General features: G+C 37.5%; 2 protein-coding genes across 2 annotated transcripts; one reads left to right on the forward strand and one right to left on the reverse strand.

Annotated features, from left to right (window-relative positions):
* The first annotated feature begins 1,832 nt into the window (after positions 1 to 1,832).
* On the forward strand, positions 1,833 to 6,022 carry LOC148874949 (P-loop containing nucleoside triphosphate hydrolases superfamily protein). Its single transcript, XM_088974238.1, has one exon. It carries the CDS (start codon positions 2,682 to 2,684, stop codon positions 5,727 to 5,729), a length of 3,048 nt encoding a protein of 1,015 aa, XP_088830364.1. The 5' UTR covers positions 1,833 to 2,681; the 3' UTR covers positions 5,730 to 6,022.
* Positions 6,023 to 7,326: 1,304 nt separating this feature from the next.
* LOC148874950 (PRA1 family protein G2-like) lies at positions 7,327 to 8,386 on the reverse strand. The gene has a single exon (XM_088974250.1). The coding sequence runs from the start codon at positions 8,309 to 8,311 to the stop codon at positions 7,697 to 7,699; it is 615 nt and encodes a 204-aa protein (XP_088830376.1). The 5' UTR covers positions 8,312 to 8,386; the 3' UTR covers positions 7,327 to 7,696.
* Positions 8,387 to 19,756: the final 11,370 nt, after the last annotated feature.

A 19,756-nucleotide genomic window follows, 5' to 3' on the forward strand; every position in this document is an offset into this window, starting at 1 on the left:
GGGGAGGGGGATTAGATGGGATACTGGGGAAATATTTAGTTTAATGTCTTGATGGGTGAAGCCTCTTGAGAGCACCCACCAAGTAAATAGATTCAGAGAAGTACAAGCTTCTCCATCGTGACTGTCCCTGACCACGAGGAACAATGCAAAGGACCTGGTATTGTGCAATAGTTGGGGATGCGGATTGCTTGGTGCAATAGTTGGATTGTTTTATTGAGACCTGAGTGACCAGGGTTCAAAACTTGAAAACAAGCCTGTCTGTATAAATAAAGCGTAAGGGTAATGCTGCTGCATATATTTATCCCTCTCTAGACCCACGGGGCCTTGTGCACTGGGCTGCCCATATCGATCCTGATTTTTGAAATTTCAGTTCTTATTTGTAAGCAGGGTTTTTAAAATTGAATCGGACAACGAATTGGTCAGGGGTCCAATTCTCGGGTCAAATGGTCAAATGTTTAAACTGAATGAATGACTCATTCTGACAAAAAAAAAAAGTAAAAAAAAGGCCAAAACCATTGAATGGCTCGAATAATTCAACCATCTAGATCAGCGGTTTATTGACCAAATCAATGATTTTTGGTGAAATAACGATTCTAAGGTAAAACGGAATCGATTACCTATTCTCAGTTTTTCTAATCTAACTATCCAGTCCGATCCGATTTTAAAAACCATATTTGTAAGTGAAAAGTTGTAGTAATGGAAAAAGGGAAACCTAAAACAAAGTAGTATCAAATCCAAGAAAAAAGATAAAGGAATATTCATTTAGCAGCCGACAAAGAATAACATAAAAGAAAGATGGGAAGTTGTGAACAACTTAGCTCATTTGCCGAGTGATATAAACTTATAAAGTCCCACCCCACCTCACGAGTTAGGTTGATTTTAGCTCACAAAAAGAAAGACATTATGGATTGAACGTGGACAGATACATACTACCAGCAAAAGTGGGACAAAGCGGGATGATTCAACAAGAGAAAAAAAAAAAGGAAAAGAAACCACACACAGTTTGAGGCTTGAGGGTCCTCAAAAGACAGAAGCCATTCATGGGTGTTGAACTGTTATGAGTTCATTGGCCCAAGGGTTCTCCCCATCTGGCCATGTGCATCCAAGGAATGGTGGAGCCAGAATTACAGATTGTTGACTCAGCACAGGATTCTGTATCCCACATCAGCATCATGATGGCACCTTGGCATAGTAGTAGCATAATAGCAATGTCTTGTGACTTGTGAAAGGAGAGTTTTACTGAGTTAAAAGAGGCAAGTAAATGGTTCTAGTCACTTGGTGGGTCCAGCTTTATGATGGTTTTGGTATGCCATCAGTTGTTATTTCATCACCACTCAGCAGAGACATAACAGATGCTGACTCAACAGCTGTGCTGCTGCTTGGCATAGTCAGAGCTCTCAGAAGTCAGGACTCAGGACGGAAGTGAGACTTCAAATTTGAAACTTGAAATGAACGGCTGAAAGCCAAACACGAAAGAGTCGCTTTCAAAGTGCAAGTTGGACCCGGTCTTCGGTCCAATTCCCAGTGCAGGGAAGTCCAACGATTTCAGGGGAGTACACATGCAGAGAAACCTGAAAATATTACAAGCTTTGTTTGTTTATGGGGTTTTGAGGCTCTAACCAGCAAGCTCTGAGCATTGGTTGCCCTCCCAATGCTTTATTATTATTTTTTATCTGAGTTCTTTCTGAGTCTGACCCATCTTTGGCTTCTGTGCTGTGACAACCCACGTTAAAAGATAACCAAAGATTAAAATGCACCATGGCACGCATAAAAACAAAAAGAAATTGCCAAACCCAACAAAGAAAATGCAATCAAATATAAATTATTGCACCCTTCACCCCTCTGCTACTCCTTTCCAAGCACTGCTTCATTATTTTATATTTCAAATACTAATGGATCGAGCCCAGGAATTAGATTCCCTGTCCCTAGAAATTTTTCAATTTCACTAGAGAGAGAGAGAGACATAGAAAGAGAGAATAGTTTTGTAAGGCTGCTGAAGAGAAGGGTTCTCTCTTTTATCCTTATGCCTGAACTGGAAGAAAGTTGTAGGTAGATTCTGTAGTATTTTGGTTTGTCTGATGATGGATCTTTTATGATGTATTCTTGCTTATCATCTTTGCTTCTGCATCATGGGGATCAAGTAGAGAAACCATTGGTCATTTCTTTGTTCCTTGAACTAGATTTCCGCGAACTTGTGACCTTCATCCTTATGTCAACTTGAGTCTTTGAGGAAGAATATCGGGTTGGTCATTGGTGTGTGCCCCATTTGGGAAATGTGCTTTGTTTTTGTTTCTCCACTCAGGATCTTCTTCCGTGGCTGAAAAAGTTTTTGGCTTTGAACTTTTGAATCTGAGAGGCCCACAAGCTATCTGCACATAAAATCATTAAATGTTTCTTCTTTTGGCTCTTCTCCTGTAGTCTTTTTTTACATTGGTCTTTCATCAGATTCACCATTTTGTGCAATTACCAACATGAACTACAGCAAGTTTGTAAGTTTTCTTGTTGGTCTTCTGGGAAATGACTGGTTTCAACAGCTTTGCTCTTGAGAATCCATTAGTAGGACCATATGGCATCCATTCTTCGACAGGAAATGAAGATTTAATCTATTCTAGGATTCTGGTTTTTCAGCATTGTTTGAATTTTCGAGATATTACAACTGCCACCAAGCTTGTATTTTCTTCATGGATGCAGCATCACCATCTCAACTTCCTCAAGAGTCATTATCTCTAGATATCTTAGCTTTGGAGGAAGAGAGTTCTGCAGTTCCAACTAAGCCTCTGACCATCAGGACATCAAGTTCCTGCAGCAGCCAATCGAGTAGTAAGAAATCTCTCCCTGTATCTCCTTCCGATTTGCTTTCACCATGCATAAAGAGCTCAATTGAATCATCCCCATTGAATTCCCCATCCCTCATCTCTCCACCATCATCAGCATTCGTTTCAGCTTTACAATCACCTTACATATCTCCAAGGGCCTTGCTTCCACCGCCCCCAGAAAACGCGACTCCATCTACTACACCAGAAAACGTGACTCCATCTACTACGCCCGAAAACCCAACTCCAGCAACACATCCATCTCCTCCGGTTTCTTACTGTGGCTCTGTATCTGATGACATCCCAAGCTCTTCCTACACCCCTCCACCAGAAAGATTGGATTTCTGCGATGACCCATCTGACCAAAAGCTTAAATTTGTGACCTGTGCTCCAGTTCCTGATACTGCACCTCCCCGAATCTCATTTACCTTCCCTGTCCCTCGGATTTCCTTTGCAAAAACCTCAGTTTCTAGCTCTCCCAATGCAAAACTCAGGAGCTGTGATGTTTATATAGGTTTTCATGGCCATAATTCCAATCTGATACGCTTCTGTAAGTGGCTTAAATCAGAGCTTGAACTCCAGGGAATAGCTTGTTTTGTTGCAGACAGAGCTAAATATTCAAATACTCAGAGCCATGAGATTGCTGATAGAATTATTTGCTCAGCCACTTATGGTGTTGTGGTTGTCACGAGTTCAAGCTTTCTCAATCGTCTCAGCATTGAGGAGATCAGATTCTTCACCCAGAAGAAGAACCTGGTCCCCTTGTTGTTTGATACGGACCCTACTGAGATTGCTGGCCTTCTCAATCGCAGTTCAGATGATAAGGAGTGGAAAGAAGTAATTGACAGCTTGATAAAATCACATGAATTCAAGCTGGAGGCGAATGAAAGTAATTGGAGAAGTTGTGTATCTAGAGCTGCTGGGATTTTAAGTGCAAAGCTCGGCAGGAAGAGTGTTGCTGAGAAGGAGATGGAATATCTTGAAGAGTTCCCATTCCCAAGAAACAGATACTTTTTAGGAAGAGAGAAGGAGATGATGGAGATTGAGACTGCGTTTTTTGGATGTGGTGATTCTTTTGATCATGACTGTTCCAAGCCAATTATGAAAGGAGAATCAGATGGGGTCTCAGAAGGCTTTGCAGATGAGGAAAGTGACACTCTGAGAACCAGAGGAGGAGGATACATCAATTTGGAGTTGAGGAAGTGCAAGGAACCTAAGTTAGAAGCATGGATTGAACCGGTAATGGCAAAAAGTCCATCTAAGAGGGCAAAACATAAGAAATCAAAGAGTGGGAACAATAAAAGTCTCAGTTCTGTGGTCTGTATTAATGGTGTTTTGGGTATTGGAAAGACAGAGCTGGCATTGGAGTTTGCTTACAGGCATTCACAGAGATACAAGAGGGTGCTCTGGATAGGTGGAGAAGCTCGGTATTTCAGGCAGAACATATTGAACCTATCAGTTATTCTGGGGTTGGACGTGAGTGCAGAAGCAGAGAAAGAAAGAGGGAGGATCCGAAGCTTTGAGGAACAAGAATTTGAAGCATTTCAGAGAGTTAAGAAAGAGTTGTTTCGAGACATGCCATATTTACTCATCATTGATAATCTAGAAACTGAGAAGGAATGGTGGGAAAGGAAGGATCTGCATGACTTTATCCCAAGGAATACTGGGGCATCCCATGTGATTGTCACAACTCGGCTCTCAAAGGTGATGAACTTTGATCCAATGCCACTCCAACCATTGTCCTTGCCTGATGCAATGATTTTGATCAGAGGAAGGCGAAAGAAAGACTATCCAAATGAAGAGTTGGAGTTTCTTAGGAAGTTCATTGACAGATTGGGAAGTTCAAGCTTTGGATTGTGGATAATTGGGTCACTACTCTCTGAGATCTCAATTTCTCCATCATCTCTCTTCGAAGCTGTGAACCAGGCATCAATTGATGAATGCGTCTCCTGTACTTCTTTGAGTGCTGGGGATGAACAATTCTTCAAGAATAATACTTTCCTAATGATGATTTTGGGTTTTTGTACTGCTGTCTTAGCCCAAACCAATGGGACAGGGAGTCCCCTATCTTTGAGAATGCTTCTTGCTGGTGCTTGGTTTGCCCCAGCACCCATTTCAGTGACTCTACTTGCTGCTGCTGCTAAGAAGATTACTGTTACTGGAAATGGGTTTGAGCAGTGGAAGGAACGTCTAAGACTCGCCTTATGTTGCTGCATAGCACCCCAAACTCGATGTGAAACAGAATCAGCTCTCCTTCTGGTAAAACTAGGCTTGGCAAGAAGAACAAATAGACAGCCTGGATGCTGGATTCAGTTCCATCCCATCACTGAAATATTTATGAGAAGAAAAGGAGGCTCGATTGCTGCCAAAGCTGCAGTTCAAGGTGTGAAAAAAATTGCAAACCCAGCAATGAATTCTGACCACCTGTGGGCTTCTGTATTCCTTGTATTTGGGTTCAAATCTGAGCCCCCACTTGTCCAGTTGAAGGCAATTGATATGGTTCTCTTTATAAAGAGGACTGCTCTTCCTCTGGCAATCCGGGCCTTCACAGTTTTCTCACGCTGCAATTCAGCATTGGAGTTACTGAAGGTGTGCACCAACGTACTTGAGGAGGTCGAGAAATCATTCGTGTCTCAGATACAACATTGGCATCATGGTTCACTTTGCTGGAGGAAGAAATTCCAGTCTAACCAAAGGGTAGATGAATATGTATGGCAAGATGTTACACTGTTGAAGGCTACATTGCTTGAGACCAGAGCCAAGTTGCTATTGAGAGGTGGACATTTCGACAGTGGTGAGGAACTGTGTAGGACTTGTATTAGCATCAGGACGGTGATGCTTGGTCATGACCACTCCCAGACCTTGGCAGCTCAGGAAACACTTGCCAAGTTGGTAAGATTCAGAAGTAAAATATGAAACTCTGTTTCCGTTAGTAAAAGAAGGAAAAGTCATAAAGCAAAAGAGGGCCTAGTTTCCATGGTTTTGTCCCTTTTTTTGGCAAGCAGCTCTCTGGTTTTGTTTACACTGAGAAGATTAATTACATATTGGAAAATTTTTCCATGCTCTTACTTTACAATACATGAGGTGCTGCTCATTTCTATTTTGGCTTTCCTAATAATTGTACCACTAAAATTGAAAAGCCAAATACTTTGAGTTGATATTGGGTACTCTAGCAGAAAAATAATATATCTATATCACCCTCTTCCACATGTGAGAAGCTCATTTTGGTAAATGGCAGTTTTTTTTTTTATTGCTTTCATTCTTAAAAGCCAAGACTTTGAGTTCCATGCTCTCCTGACTTAATATGGAATATGGATGTTTGAATATATATATATATATATATCTCCATCATACCAGTCTAATGTCTGTAACTCTGAATGGTGTTGTCGAGGAAAAGATAAACATATTGAACTTGGAGGGTTGCAATTGATCACAATGGATCATCAGCATGATTCTTGGAACATGCTTTTTCTCTTCATCCAGTAGCAGTAAGTTCTCTATCAAACACTCGTAAAAAGGATCTCTGGAAGCACGTAAGAAAGTAGTGCAGTTTCAGCTGTATCTGCATGAATTTGAACCACCAAATACCAGCATCATTATAATAAAACAGAAGACACTGATTAATGGTCTGGATCTGGAATGCAACAGGGATGGGGCGGCAGTATGCAGTAAATGAATAAAGAAGCTAAACCCAACTTAGCAGGGAGCCAGGGAGAGGTCTTGGACATTGACTACACAAGTTGAATATGACTGCTCCCCACCCCCAACCCCAACAGGCTACAGTCAAATGGAGTCGTATCTGCACCTCCTGGCACAGGTCAGCTAATGATGCCTAATGGGTCATCCTCATCCAACATCAGTCATGAGCATCCAAATGGATGAAACACATTTTTCATTTTACTTGCACAGAACGCCCCAGTGGAGTGAGCTGAAAAGTGAAAATTAAAACCAGAGCTCTGCAGCAGACTTTTTGTCCCTTCCCTTGTAAACTTTCTGCTTCACCATTTGATACTTGATAGTTGATACATCTCACCTCTTGCTCACCCAAAAGATAAGGGAGAATAGAAAAGGAATTTTGGTACAGAAACATTCTGCACTTGTTCAATTTAAATTTCAAATTGAGGCCAAACAAGGTCCAAACAATATTCACTAACAACAGAGAATAAACCATCTAGGGAAGAGAACCCCTCCCTCCCACCTGGTTGATGTAAACCCATTGCCCAAAAAGACAACAATTGGTTGTACTTGATCACGCAATGACGCAGAGTGGGTTTGGTATCAGTCCAACAAGGATATTTAGAGTTTAGACACCCAATACTCATTTTGAACTTCTACTTTGAAGCAGCATCCATGACAACCAGATATGCGATATCCTCGTTTTGAGCTCTAACGATTTGGATCGTCAGGAGTCTGAACTCCACCTCCACGTACACTAATAAGTCATTAATTTATTAATTCTCAGAAATAAACCCCACCCAGTAAAGAAACCAAGAGTCCAAGAACTCAACTGAGCTTAAATCCAACAAAGAATTGACAATCCACATTAAAGATCAAACAAAGCAAAACACATTACATGTCACAAGACTCACAACCACACTTTCTCCCCGATTCTGTTTCTGATAAATAATAGTTAAATACATACATAGTTACATACTATAGAAGCAAAACAGAAAACATTCTCAATACAAAAAGCCGAAACCCACAACAAATGTCACACACAAACACTCACCCAGAGATTCTCAGTTAAAACTAGATGAAAAAAAAGGGTATCCACCAACTCTCCCAATTAAATGAGGGGGAAGAATATCGATGACAACATTAAAATCCTCAGAGAAAAAAAGCATATACTGTTCGTCTGTTCCTACTCCTTTTAACGCACATTTCTATGGTCTCAACACATGATCCCACCGGTCTGAACTCGGAGAAGATCCAGGCCTGATCAAACCCTGTGACATGGCCTCGTTCTCGTCCAAAAACAGCCCATCTGGGTTCCTGAAAACCCCGTGTACGGCGGAGATTACGAGCCCAGTCCCAATCCCCATGATCATATTCCCAGCAACCCCCGTAAACCAAATCGCTACTACAGAGACCAAGACCAATCCCACCAATACCGCCCGATCGCCCACGTGGTGGCCCCACAAGAACAATGGGTCCTCCCGGAACAGGTAGAGCACCAGCCAAAGGCCGAAGATCGCCGCGATCAGAAGCAGGTACAGAGGAATCCCGATGAGGGAGAGGAGTGCACACGTTAGCACGAGCAGGGCGTAATTCAAGCGGAAGTGAACGGCGTTCTTGCGGAGGCGGTCGCCGGCGTGGGCTAGTGAGTGTGGGCGGTTGAAGGTGTCGGGGGAGATGAACTCTGGCCAGGGGCGGCGCTGGGAGATGAAGGAGAAGAGGTTGTGGAGAGATCGGGAAATGACGTCATTGCCGGATATGGGGATTGTTGTGTAGGTGGCGGTGGCGGTGGCGGTGGCGGAACTAGGGATTTGGGGTTGCATGGCTAGTTGCCTTGGGGTTGTTTGACCAGTTTGACCCAACGAACCTTCTAGGGGTTGGAACTCGGCGGACTGTTTGGTGGCTCTTATTTAACAACTAACACAAACATAACTACTGTTTTTTTTTTTTTTTTTAATCTCTTTAAGGGGTTTGGTTTTTATTTTCTGAAAAATGCCCCCTTCACTTTTCTCCGTTTCTTTTAAACGTAATGTAAACTAACTTCTTATAACCTACAGAGCAAACCCCTATAAGAACATTATTTGGGTAAAATGGGTAAAATGTTAAAAGTTAAAACCTTCCTAAGGTTTCATTTTAACAAAAGCCTTCGAAAAAACATGCAGTTACCTCCCTTTCATTATTTGTCTTAGGCCATGTTTTGGGAGTGCTTATTCAAAATAACTGCTTATTTGGGTTGGAAGTACATCATTAGGCACTTATTGAAGTTTGGGAAATAAATGATTATCTTAAAAATAAAAGTATTTTTAAGCTCAAATTTCCAACTTTTTTTAAGTGCTTATACAATAAGCATTTATTCAAATTTTAGTTGAATTTTAAAATATCACTTATAAAATTATCCCTACTTGAATGTTATACAAGTACTTTTATAAAAGTGCTTTCATGAAAGTGTTTTCATAAAAATACTTTCGTAAAAGTACTTTAATAAAAGTGCTTTCATAAAATTACTTTTATAAAAATGCTTTTGTAAAATTTGAAAGAAAAATGAATGGCAAAATAGTTACAAATGTTTATTTAAGTGCTTATTGGAGAAAATGACTACCAAACACCCAATATGAAATAATAAGCACATGAAAAAGTTGGGCCAAATGCACTTATTGGAATAAGCACTCCCAAACATGGCCCTAGTTCGGTACCTAAAAAACATTATTGTCTCAATAATAAAGAATCAGAAGTTACAAATTTGCCTCTACTACTTATAAAGGCATCTTTCAATATAATCAAAATGCCAAATTTACCCATTTAGACTTCACTCATCATAATGAATTTACAAAATGAAATTACTTTACTCTTTCTAACCTAACCTAGGAAATTTTTTAGCTAAAATTAGAATTTCTTTTGTAGGAATGGCAACGGGGCGGATTTGGGGTGGGGCACCCCCTCCCATTCCCTGCCTTGGTGGTGGGGCGGGTTCAGGGCGGAGTATCCATTCCCCATCAGGGATGGGTAAACCCCGAATTTTCCCCACTCCAATGCAACTTCTTAAAAATTATTTATTTCATGGGCAATTTACACATATAACATAGGAAGTTGGGGGTATTTTAGGAATTAAATTATAATACTTTGGGGGTACTTCAAAAATGGAATTATGGGATTCTAGGATTTTAAGAATTTAGGGAAATTGTCATCCCTATTCTTTTGGGAGTATTTTAGTAAAACTTCATTTGAATTGATTAGTAGTTCTATTGGGAGTATTTTATTAAATCTCCATCTGAATTGAAAGACACAAGGGTAAAATGGGTATTTAAAAAAACTAATGCATTAGGTCGATGTTTTCTAATTGGGAGAATGATGAAAGGGAGATTATGTTAGATATTTCAAAATTACAGAAGAGGTTTTTGTTAAAATGAAATTATAGGGGTGGTTTTTATATTTTACCCTTAATAGAAATTGTCTACTTCTATGAAGAGGAAATCGATACTCTCTTAGGTGATTTCACCCAGTGTTTTAAAAGGCATGGAAAACATACGCTTAGAGGCACCCCCAAAGTGCCTTAAGGCATATGCCAGAGGTGCTACCTCTAGGACATTCTAGAGGCATATTCCTCATGCGCCTCATGCACACCTCATGTAAAAAGATAGAAAAAAGAAAAAAAAAAGGTAGAAAGAAAAAGGAAAGGAAATGAAAGAAAAGAGAAGAAAAAGAAAAAGAGAAGAGAAGAAAAAAAGAGAAGAATAAAGAAAAATGAGATTCTTTTACCTTTTCTTCCTCTTCATCCCCCCTCCTCTTAAGGAGGCTTACACCTCCTTGTGTTCAGGAGGTTTACGCCTCTTACATTCTGAACTATGTCTCACGCCTCTTACATTCTCTGTTCATTGTTTTTTGCCTCAACAACTTTAGAAAATACTTGGCTTAGAAAAAAGAAGAACAAAAGAGAAAAAAAGAAGAACAAAAGAGAAAAAAAGAAGAAGAAAATAATAAAGAGTATTAAGAAAGGGGCAAGATCCAAAAGGCATCCCAAACAGGGTGCAAATGCAAAGTTCTACAAATAATGTCAACCAAGTGGTTGGAGAATCGATTATGGAGATGATGAGGCAAACTCTCAGCAAAGGCAAGATATATGCTTTTGAGTCAAATATCCTTATCTTTTGAACCAATGGTCCTACAAACTCCATTATGAGCTATAAAAGTCCTCTGGAGGCCCAAACTTGGATAAACTCTTTCAATGGGTGACAATTGAACGTGTCTCTTGAAGTGGTGGAAACTAGCTAATGACCATTATAACTAAGTATAACCTGATTCCTAGGAAATCAAAAGAAAATTGTTGAGCCAAAGCAATATATGTAGGTAGCTTGAGGAAGTGGTTTAGGTGCGGTCAACATATTTGGATTTTGAGCCTTGTATCTTTCATTGATGAACCCAAGCAAAGCCACATTTCATCCTATGTACTAAGACCTCTTAGAGGTGTGCATACTAGGGCATGGAGACATTTTCAAACCAAGGGCAAGGGTGTCCAATTACTTTTTTTCAGTCTAGCAGATTTAATATTAATTTGAGCAAGAAAAAGGAGAAAAAAAAAGAAGAAAAAAGGGAGAGTAAAAGAAAAGAGAGAATAAGGAAAAAAAGAGGGACTCAGAAAAAAGAGAAAAATAGTAGAGTTTGTCCTGATCTACTCTACAAATGCATGGTAAGGATAAGTCAAGAATGTCATTGGCTATTTCTTATTTTCTTTGAGGAAGAATGAATCCTACTACCTCTCTTGGACCTGGTTTAGGCAGTTATTGAAAGAAGTCGCATTTCTTTTATGATCTAAGGCCACTCCTGTGAAGAATGATTGGTAAAATTGGAAAATAATGATATTTTTGAACTTCATTATTTCACATTAGATGCCTACCTATCCTTTCAGTTTTTAAAAGTAAAATATATTTTCTCTTGGCTTCCTTGCTTTTAAAAATAAACATTTTATATCTTTAAAAAAAATTGAAAAGGGGCTTTCTTTTAGTGACAGGTCTTATGTAACCTCCCTAAAGGCCAACCTTTTGAGTAATGCATTAGTTTGTCAAACCCTTGAGTTGTGCATTTGAGTCAACTCTCTTTCATATGTCATTTGGAGTTAATCCCCCAAATTTATCATCCTTTTGTTATCTTGAATCATTTAGATTAACCCCATTAAGTCATTAGCCAACCCTTTACTCAACTTATCATAAGACCTTTGTAAGAACCCTTACTTTTTGAGCAAATAATTGTGTGTGAAGACGTTGTCCATGTTTGGTCCTTTGCTTGGGCCACTTTTCATGTAATTAAGAATGTTTGAGGTAGCCTCCTATTATGAAACAAGTAATGGATAAAACTGAGTTAGAAACAAGTAATGGTGTATATCTCCTATTCAATAAGTTACAAAAACCCTATTTTTGTTTTTTTTCCAATTTTTTCTTTTTCCAAGAACAATATTGTTTTATTATTAATGAAAACATTCATCATTTAGTTTGGTGCTGCCTAAATTTAGTTCTAGTTTGTTGTGTAATTGCCGATTTTAAGTTCAGATATTGTTGTTGGTTGTGAACCCATTAATTGATATGGGTGCACTCATTTTCAATATGAATTTAGTATTTTGTGATTATGAGGTTATGAGGACTATTCTCAAAAAAAGCCTTCTATTTCTCTCAGTCCATAAAGCCCAGACAACAACAATGGGTATAATTTGTTCTACTATAATTCATCTTAAATGAACACCCTTTGAATTTTCACTAGCCACTATCAGTTTACAACTATGATTTTTTGGAGTAGGCAAGTATGTCATCCTACTCATGTCATGTAATTTCCTTCCAAAGCCGATACATGTCCATTGCCTCTAGGCTCATTTAGAGCTCTGCAACCAATGCTTCTTCTTTTTTTCTCCCAGCAATTTGGAACAACATTTGGAATACTTTCCAGTGCTAGATCCAGAGTTATAACATCAAGGGATTGTCTAGATACAATAACATCTCTGCTTGAACAATATATTCATTTTCATTCATATAAAAACAATAGAAATGAATTTGTTTCCTGATAACCAATAGGAATTCAAGTACAATATCATAGAGAAACTGAGCAAACCTATTTCTCTTAAACCTGTTATCATTGTTTGGATTGAAGCACAAACATGATATGGGACAGGTATCCTGTTTAATGTGTTATAAAATGTTTTTTATCTAGTTTTTGAAGCTAAGCTCAATTTTCAATTTGTACACCTTTCTAAGTCATATTTGTATAGTATAATGAGAATAGGAGAACACAATAGAAAATGAGCATGATGCCCAAATCCTAATATGATGTCATGCTACTTTAATTATTTTGACACTCAAAATTTCCCCCAAGTAAATGTACTAAAACCCAACCACCATCAAGTAAACTTGCTTTAGATCATATAAACCACATAGCAGTTTTCATTTCTCAATTTGATTGGTTTTGGATTCCTCTCTTCGTTTTTTGGATTCTCAATCAAGAATTGAAGTTTCAAGAGGCTCATGATTTCATTTTGAAACCATGATTAGCATTTAGATGCCCCATTAATCCAAGCCAAATACTAAACTGGATTATGACAGTCTTTCCATCGTGTTAAAATGCAATGCTTTTTTTTTCTAGGGTTATTTTAATATTTCCCCTCTCTTTTTTTTTTAACTCTGTTTTATCTCTCTTAAATCATAATATTAGGGATAATATTGTAATTTTCTTTTTCATTATGAATTTAAACATATGGAGGCAACAATTTAGTCTCATTCGACAGAGACTATTTTTCCCTATTCTTTTTGTATTCTTCTTCTTTTCTTCTTCCTCTTAGTTATTTCCTTTCCAGGGACTGTTGCAAGTGTTTTTCTTGGTTTATTGGATTAAATACGGGTCTAATAACATGGTATTAGAGCCTGGTTGATCGACCAACTTGCCTACATCAATGAAGGATGCCTAAGATTGCATTGACTAAAGTTTTCTACTAATAAAAGGTGAAAGGAAGGGGAAAGATTGAAAATGATTGATCGCCCAGAAGGTTAGAAGGCTTCCATGCCTCAAGTTGCATCATTGGTTGGTTTATTGATGGTGTATTAGACTCCCTCTATTTGTTAGTTCAAAGAGGAACTGTGAATGTGCAGGTCGAATATTTATTGTTGTGTTTAGTGGGTTAGTCTTTGTGAAAGGTGAGGTCGGTTGACTTGTAGAAGGGTTTCCTGGTTTTTTTTTTTTTATGTTCCAGATTAAGGGATTGCAGCTATGTTATTGATTTTTTCAGACCAATAGAGAAATCAGTTGAATGCTTTTATTGTCTCTGAAAGGTGTTCGGTTTGGGAGAGTGTTGCAGAAATAACTTGTGATTGATGGCAGCTTCTATAAGTAAACAAAAGTGTGATAGTACAATTGGATTTCATGGCTGTACAAATGATGTTGATCAAACTTAGCGGTACAAATTATATACCATGGGCAAAATCTGTTGAGGTGAATTTGACAATTAGAGGAAAATTAAAGTACATTAAAGAAAATAAACTAGACCCAGAGGTTACAGGGTACAAATGATTGGATTCAAGAGAATGTGCAAATCATGAGATTCATGACATGTCTTTGGAATAGTACAGAACTTCATATTAGTGTGAACTTGATGTTCTTTGATATTGCGAAAGAAATTTGGGAACATGCCAAACAACTCTATTCTAGACAAGATAATGTAACTAGAATATATCAATTATACTAGGAATATTTTCAGTTGCAACAAGATGATAAAAGTGTGGAGGAGTACTAAGCTAGTTTAAAAAGTTTGTGTAATGAGTTAGATTCATACCAGCCCCTTTCAATTGATCTCAAAGTACAACAACAACAAAGAGATCAAATGAATGTAGCAAGATTTCTTCCTGGACTATGGGTAGAATTTGAACCAATGCGTGACCAGATTTTAGGTAGTAGTAATATAACCACACTATCAAAAGTTTTTCCAGAGTTAGAAGGGTTACAAACCCACATATAGATAGTACTCCAGTATAAGAGAAGTCAGCTCTAGTTGCAACTCTAGGTGGTATAGGTAGCTCACATGGTAGAAGTAGTTATCCGAGAGGGGGTAAGTATGGTGTGAGAAGAGGGAGGTTATGATGGTGGTAGAGATGGGAACATTAGAGGTTGTGGTGTGGGTGTTGATGGTCAAGAAATGGTCAAAGAATACAACTATTCTGGATGGAAATGACATACTATAAACTATTGTTATGATCTACATGGCCCACCATCTACTTGGGCCAATCATGCTACTATAGATGGATGAATCATGGCCCACCATCTGCTGCTTTAGGAACTAGGAAGGAGAAGGAAATTGTCTTTATCACCCAGGAAGAATATGAAAAACTCCGTCTATCCTCTTCTTCCCCTGGTAAAACTACAACTCTTGCAAAGTCAAGTACATGTCCATGTCTTGTTTCCTCTTCTAAACCATGGATTATTGATTATGGGGCTTCAAATCACATGATTGGGTCCTCAGATCTATTTACATCTTTATCCCCTCCCTCAACTGGCCAGTTATCTCCTTTGGTTGATGGTACTACCTCTCTTGTTTCTAGTACCGATAATGTAACTTTATATTCTAATTTAACTTTACCTTCGGTGCTCTATGTTCCCAAATTTTCCTTTAGCCTTATGTCTATTTGTAAGTTGACAAAATCCTTCAATTGCTCCATCTCATTTTTCTATCCTATTGTATTTTTCAAGATCTTGAGATGGGGAAGTGATTGGTGGTGGACATGAAGCTGGAGGATTATATTATCTCGATGGTGGTGGATCACAAATAGCTCTTCATTCTTCTGTTACACCACTGTAGTGGCACTATCGAATGGGTAATCCCTCTCTTCCAACTCTCAAGAGTCATGTTCCGGATGTGGTGTTTGTTTGTGAGTTACAGTGTGGAGTTTGTCAGCCTAGTAAACTTTGTCGTGTCTCTTTTGTTTCAAAGAAAGGTACTAGAGTCTCAAGTCTTTTTGAATTGGTTCATTTAGATGTTTGGGGTCCTTATCCAGTTTTGTCTTACAATGGTTTTAAGTATTTTGTGTCATTTGTTGATGATTTTTCAAGTACGACTTGGATTTATTTAATGAAATCTCGTACTGAAGTGTTTGATATTTTTCTCTTTTTATGCTAAAGTCCAGAATTAGTTTAATGTCTCTTTTAAATATTTTCATTCTAACAATGGAAAAGAACTTTTGATTCAAATGTTCGTTCCCAAAAAAAGTATTGGACTGATGTTGTCCTCACCTCTTGCTTCCTCATTAATTTTATACCACCTTCAATGCTACATGAATCTTCTCCTATCTCTATTGTCTTTCCTTCTCAAACTTTATTCCCTTTGCCTTTATATGTCTTTGGTTGTGTTTATTTTTTTCATTGTCTGGGTCTTATTTTGGATATGTTGGACGCTTGTGCTCTTAAATGTGTATTTTTTTTGTATTCTTGGACCTAAAAAGTGTATAAGTTCTATAGTCATTCTTTTCATCTCTCATTTGTTCTTCTTGATGTGACATTCTTTGATTATATTCCTTTCTTTTCTGCAATGGATTATACTTCTCTTGATAAATTATCCCCACCTCCTCTTCCCTTACCAATGGAGGAGGTGTCGGTTACTAATGTTCAAGAGCCAACATGACCACCAATCCATAGAGTGTGTGCTCATGGTCCCCATGGTACCATGTTTCAACCTACTTTAGCTCCACCTCATCCATCACCGACTTCTTCATCAATAGATCAATCTCATTTAGATCTCCCCATTGCCCTTCGCAAAGGTAAGCGTGCTTGTACTAAACATCCTATATCTCATTATGTTTCATTTGCTCATTTATCTCCATCCTATCAAAAATTTGTATCCTTTCTATCATTTGTGTTTGTTCCTAGGTCTCTTTATGATGCCCTCCTCTCTCCGTAGTGCAAGAGGGAAATTTCATACTCTCCAATCTAATCATACTTAAGACCTCACTTCTCTTCCTCTACGGAAGAAAATAGATGGTTGTTAATGAGTTTATAATGTTAACCATCTTGTAGATGGTAGTGTAGAGAAATATAAATCTTGCTTAGTAGATAAAGGGTACACATAGACCTATGGAATTAATTATATTGAAACTTTTTCACATGTAGCTAAAATTGGTTTAGTCCATGTGCTTATCTCTCTACTTGCACACTTTGATTGGTCATTGTTTTAGTTGGATATAAAAAATGCATTTCTCCATGGTGACTTAGACGAAGAGGTATATATGGAGCAACCTTTAGGGTGTGTTGCTCAAGGGGAAGAAGGAAATGTGTGTTAGTTGAAGAAAGCAATTTATGGGTTGAAGGAATCTTCAAGGGCTTGGTTTGGGAGATTTAGTAGTATGATACAACAATTTGGGATGACATAATGTAGGGTTGATCACTTTGTGTTTAGTAGAATTACTACCTTTGGAAAGACGGTTTATGTTGATGATATTATTATTATAGAAAGCGATGAGCATGGCATTGAAGAACTCAAATAGTTCCTACAAAATCAATTCTAGACTAAGGACTTGGGGCACTTGCAATGTTTTCTAGGCATAGAAGTGGCAAGGTCAAAGTGGGGAATCTCTCTCACACAAAGAAAGTATGTGCTTGAATTGTTGGAAGAGATTTGTCTATTAGAAGCAAAACCAGTGGACACTTCTATAGACCCAAAAGTGAAGATCTCTAATAGTATAGGGGAATCCCCTAGCTGATCCTGGATGATACGGAAGAATAATTGGGAAATTTATTTATTTAACAATCACAAAACTAAACATTTCCTTCAGTATTAGACTATTGAGTCAATTCATGTAGAACCCAAGGACAATCCATTGGAAAAATGTATTATTAAAGTTCTATGCTATTTAAAGGGTGCTTCAAAAATAGTATTGTTGTATAAGAAAGGGAAAGAATTCTCCATGAAGGGATATATAGATGTTGATTGGGCAGGACCAACTACTAGTAGAAAATCAGCAAGTGGTTATTGTACATTTTTTTCAAGCAATTTGATCACTTGAAAGAGCAAGAAGTAGAATGTGGTGGCGAGGAGTAGTGGTGAGGCCAAGTATAGAGCCATGGCTTCACTATGAGGCCAAGTATAGAGCCATGGCTTCACTACATATGAGTTAGTGTGGTTGAAACAACTATTATAGAAAATGAGAATATCAATCACAATTCCTATCAAGCTATTTTGTGACAACTAGGAAACCATTCATATCTCCTCCAATCCAATGTACCATGAGAGGACTACACACGTAAAGATGGATTGTCACTTTGCTAGAGAGAATGTGGTTAGTGGAGAAATCATTACCCCATATGTGAAGTCTAAAGATCAACTGGCTGGCCTATTCACCAAAGGATTGAGTGGTGCTCAGATGAAATACATTTGTTGGAGTTGTATGATATATATGCTCCAACTTGAGGAGGAGTGTTAAAAATAGTGTTTTTTCTAGGGTTATTTTAATCTTTTTCACTCTATTTTTTAACTATGCTTTGTCTCTATTCTTAAATCATAATATCAGGGGTAATTTTGTAATTTCATTTTCATTATGAATTTAAACATATAGGGGCGACAGTTTAATCTCATTCGGTTGAGACTATTTTGCTCTATTCTTTTCGTATTATTCTTCTCTTCTTCTTCCTCTCTGATATCTCCCCTCCATGGACTATTGCAGGTGCTTTTCTTGGTTTATTGGATTAAATACAGGTTTGATAACACGTAGCTTTCACTGCCAAATCCTGAAATAATGATAATGTACCAATCCCAATTCCTTCATCCTCTCATCATCAATCACCAAAGACCAACAAGAATTCCAAATCACCAACATGATTGATTCCACAAAATCCATATGTATATATTAAGATAGACCTAGCTTTTGTTTATCTTCTCCTCATTTCCTTTTTCTGCTTTGTAATTTATTGTTTCTACTTGTTTCCTGTAACTAGTTGGACTACTCGACTCTATATTCTAGAGTGGATAAAATATATGTATATATACAATGATTTTTTTTGGCTAGTGTTACTATTTTATCATTATTCATTCTCTTCCTCTCTAGTTGAAAATCAAAAGCAAATTAAAATACTTGTATATATACTAGTCATCTTTTTTTTAATAGTAGAGCAAGTTTGTATGCATATGGAATTGATGAAGGAAGGGCATCTGATCATTAGCTGGACACAACCATTTGATGTGAGTAGTGATTAATGCAAATGCAGATTATTTTCAAAAACAAATGAAAACCCAAAAATGCATATCTACTAGAGACCCCAAGAAAAAGTAATGAGTGGAACAAACATAGGAGAAAGTATATAAAAATAGAAAAGAATAGAAAATTTACATACCATAACACAAATAAGATCTTCTTTAATGGAAGTGGAGAAATAATTATCAATCTTTACTACTAAACTACAAGAAATAGATGAGAAAAACAATGGATGAGTCTCTTCCCATCCACACATTTGAAAGAAAATAGAGAAAAAAATAGCATACCTCAAAGTCTGTAGGAAGAGGATTTCTTCGATGGAGAACAAAGACAACGAGAAGAAGAGCTATTTGAACATATTCTAGTGTGATAGAAGTACAAAACATATCTCGTGCCAATAAAATATCTCTACATAGAAAGAGTTAAAGCCATGATTAAGCCTAGGAAGGTGGCCCTCATTTGTACACCATCATTAATCATTGACCCAAGGTTTAAAATTTCAATAAGATATGCCCTATATGAGGCATATTGTATCGTATCTTTGAAAAACAGATATGGGATACATATGGAAATCGTGCATCTCATCTTTTTTCATGCGTATCAAACCCATATCGGGGGTGTATCAATAGCATATCGATGAAAAAGATACGACCAAAAACTGGAAAAAAAAATAAAGGGGGAAGCAAACTTCTTTTCCCTAAAATAATGCTTTTTTCACCCCCAAATGACTCTAAAACTCCAAGCATCATTCATATAGTGCTAGATTTGCAAAAATTTGCAAGAAACAAGTGTGAATCATTAATTCTTTTGAAGATTTTTCAAATTTTGAAAAAATATGGCAAAAGTAGGTAATTTTTTCAATTTTTATAATATCTTATGATTTCTTTTTTTCTTGAATGTTTAAATTTATGTTGATATACATTTCTTACATTCAAAATCATAATTTTTTGTGTTATCAGTAGATTTATGGAAATTTCATGAAGATATTTGGGGAAATATAAATTAACAAAAAATTTGAAAATGTAATTTTTTCTCTGCCTATAAAGACTAAATATGTTTTAG

Source organism: Nelumbo lutea, chromosome 1 (assembly GCF_056320005.1).
Source record: "Nelumbo lutea isolate HS-2025 chromosome 1, American lotus-T2T, whole genome shotgun sequence".
Lineage (NCBI taxonomy): Eukaryota > Viridiplantae > Streptophyta > Magnoliopsida > Proteales > Nelumbonaceae > Nelumbo > Nelumbo lutea.

Excerpts from the sequence above, each read along its gene's own strand:
- LOC148874950 (XM_088974250.1), bottom strand. The coding sequence starts at position 8,311 with ATGCAACCCCAAATCCCTAGTTCCGCCACCGCCACCGCCACCGCCACC.
- LOC148874949 (XM_088974238.1), top strand. The coding sequence starts at position 2,682 with ATGGATGCAGCATCACCATCTCAACTTCCTCAAGAGTCATTATCTCTA.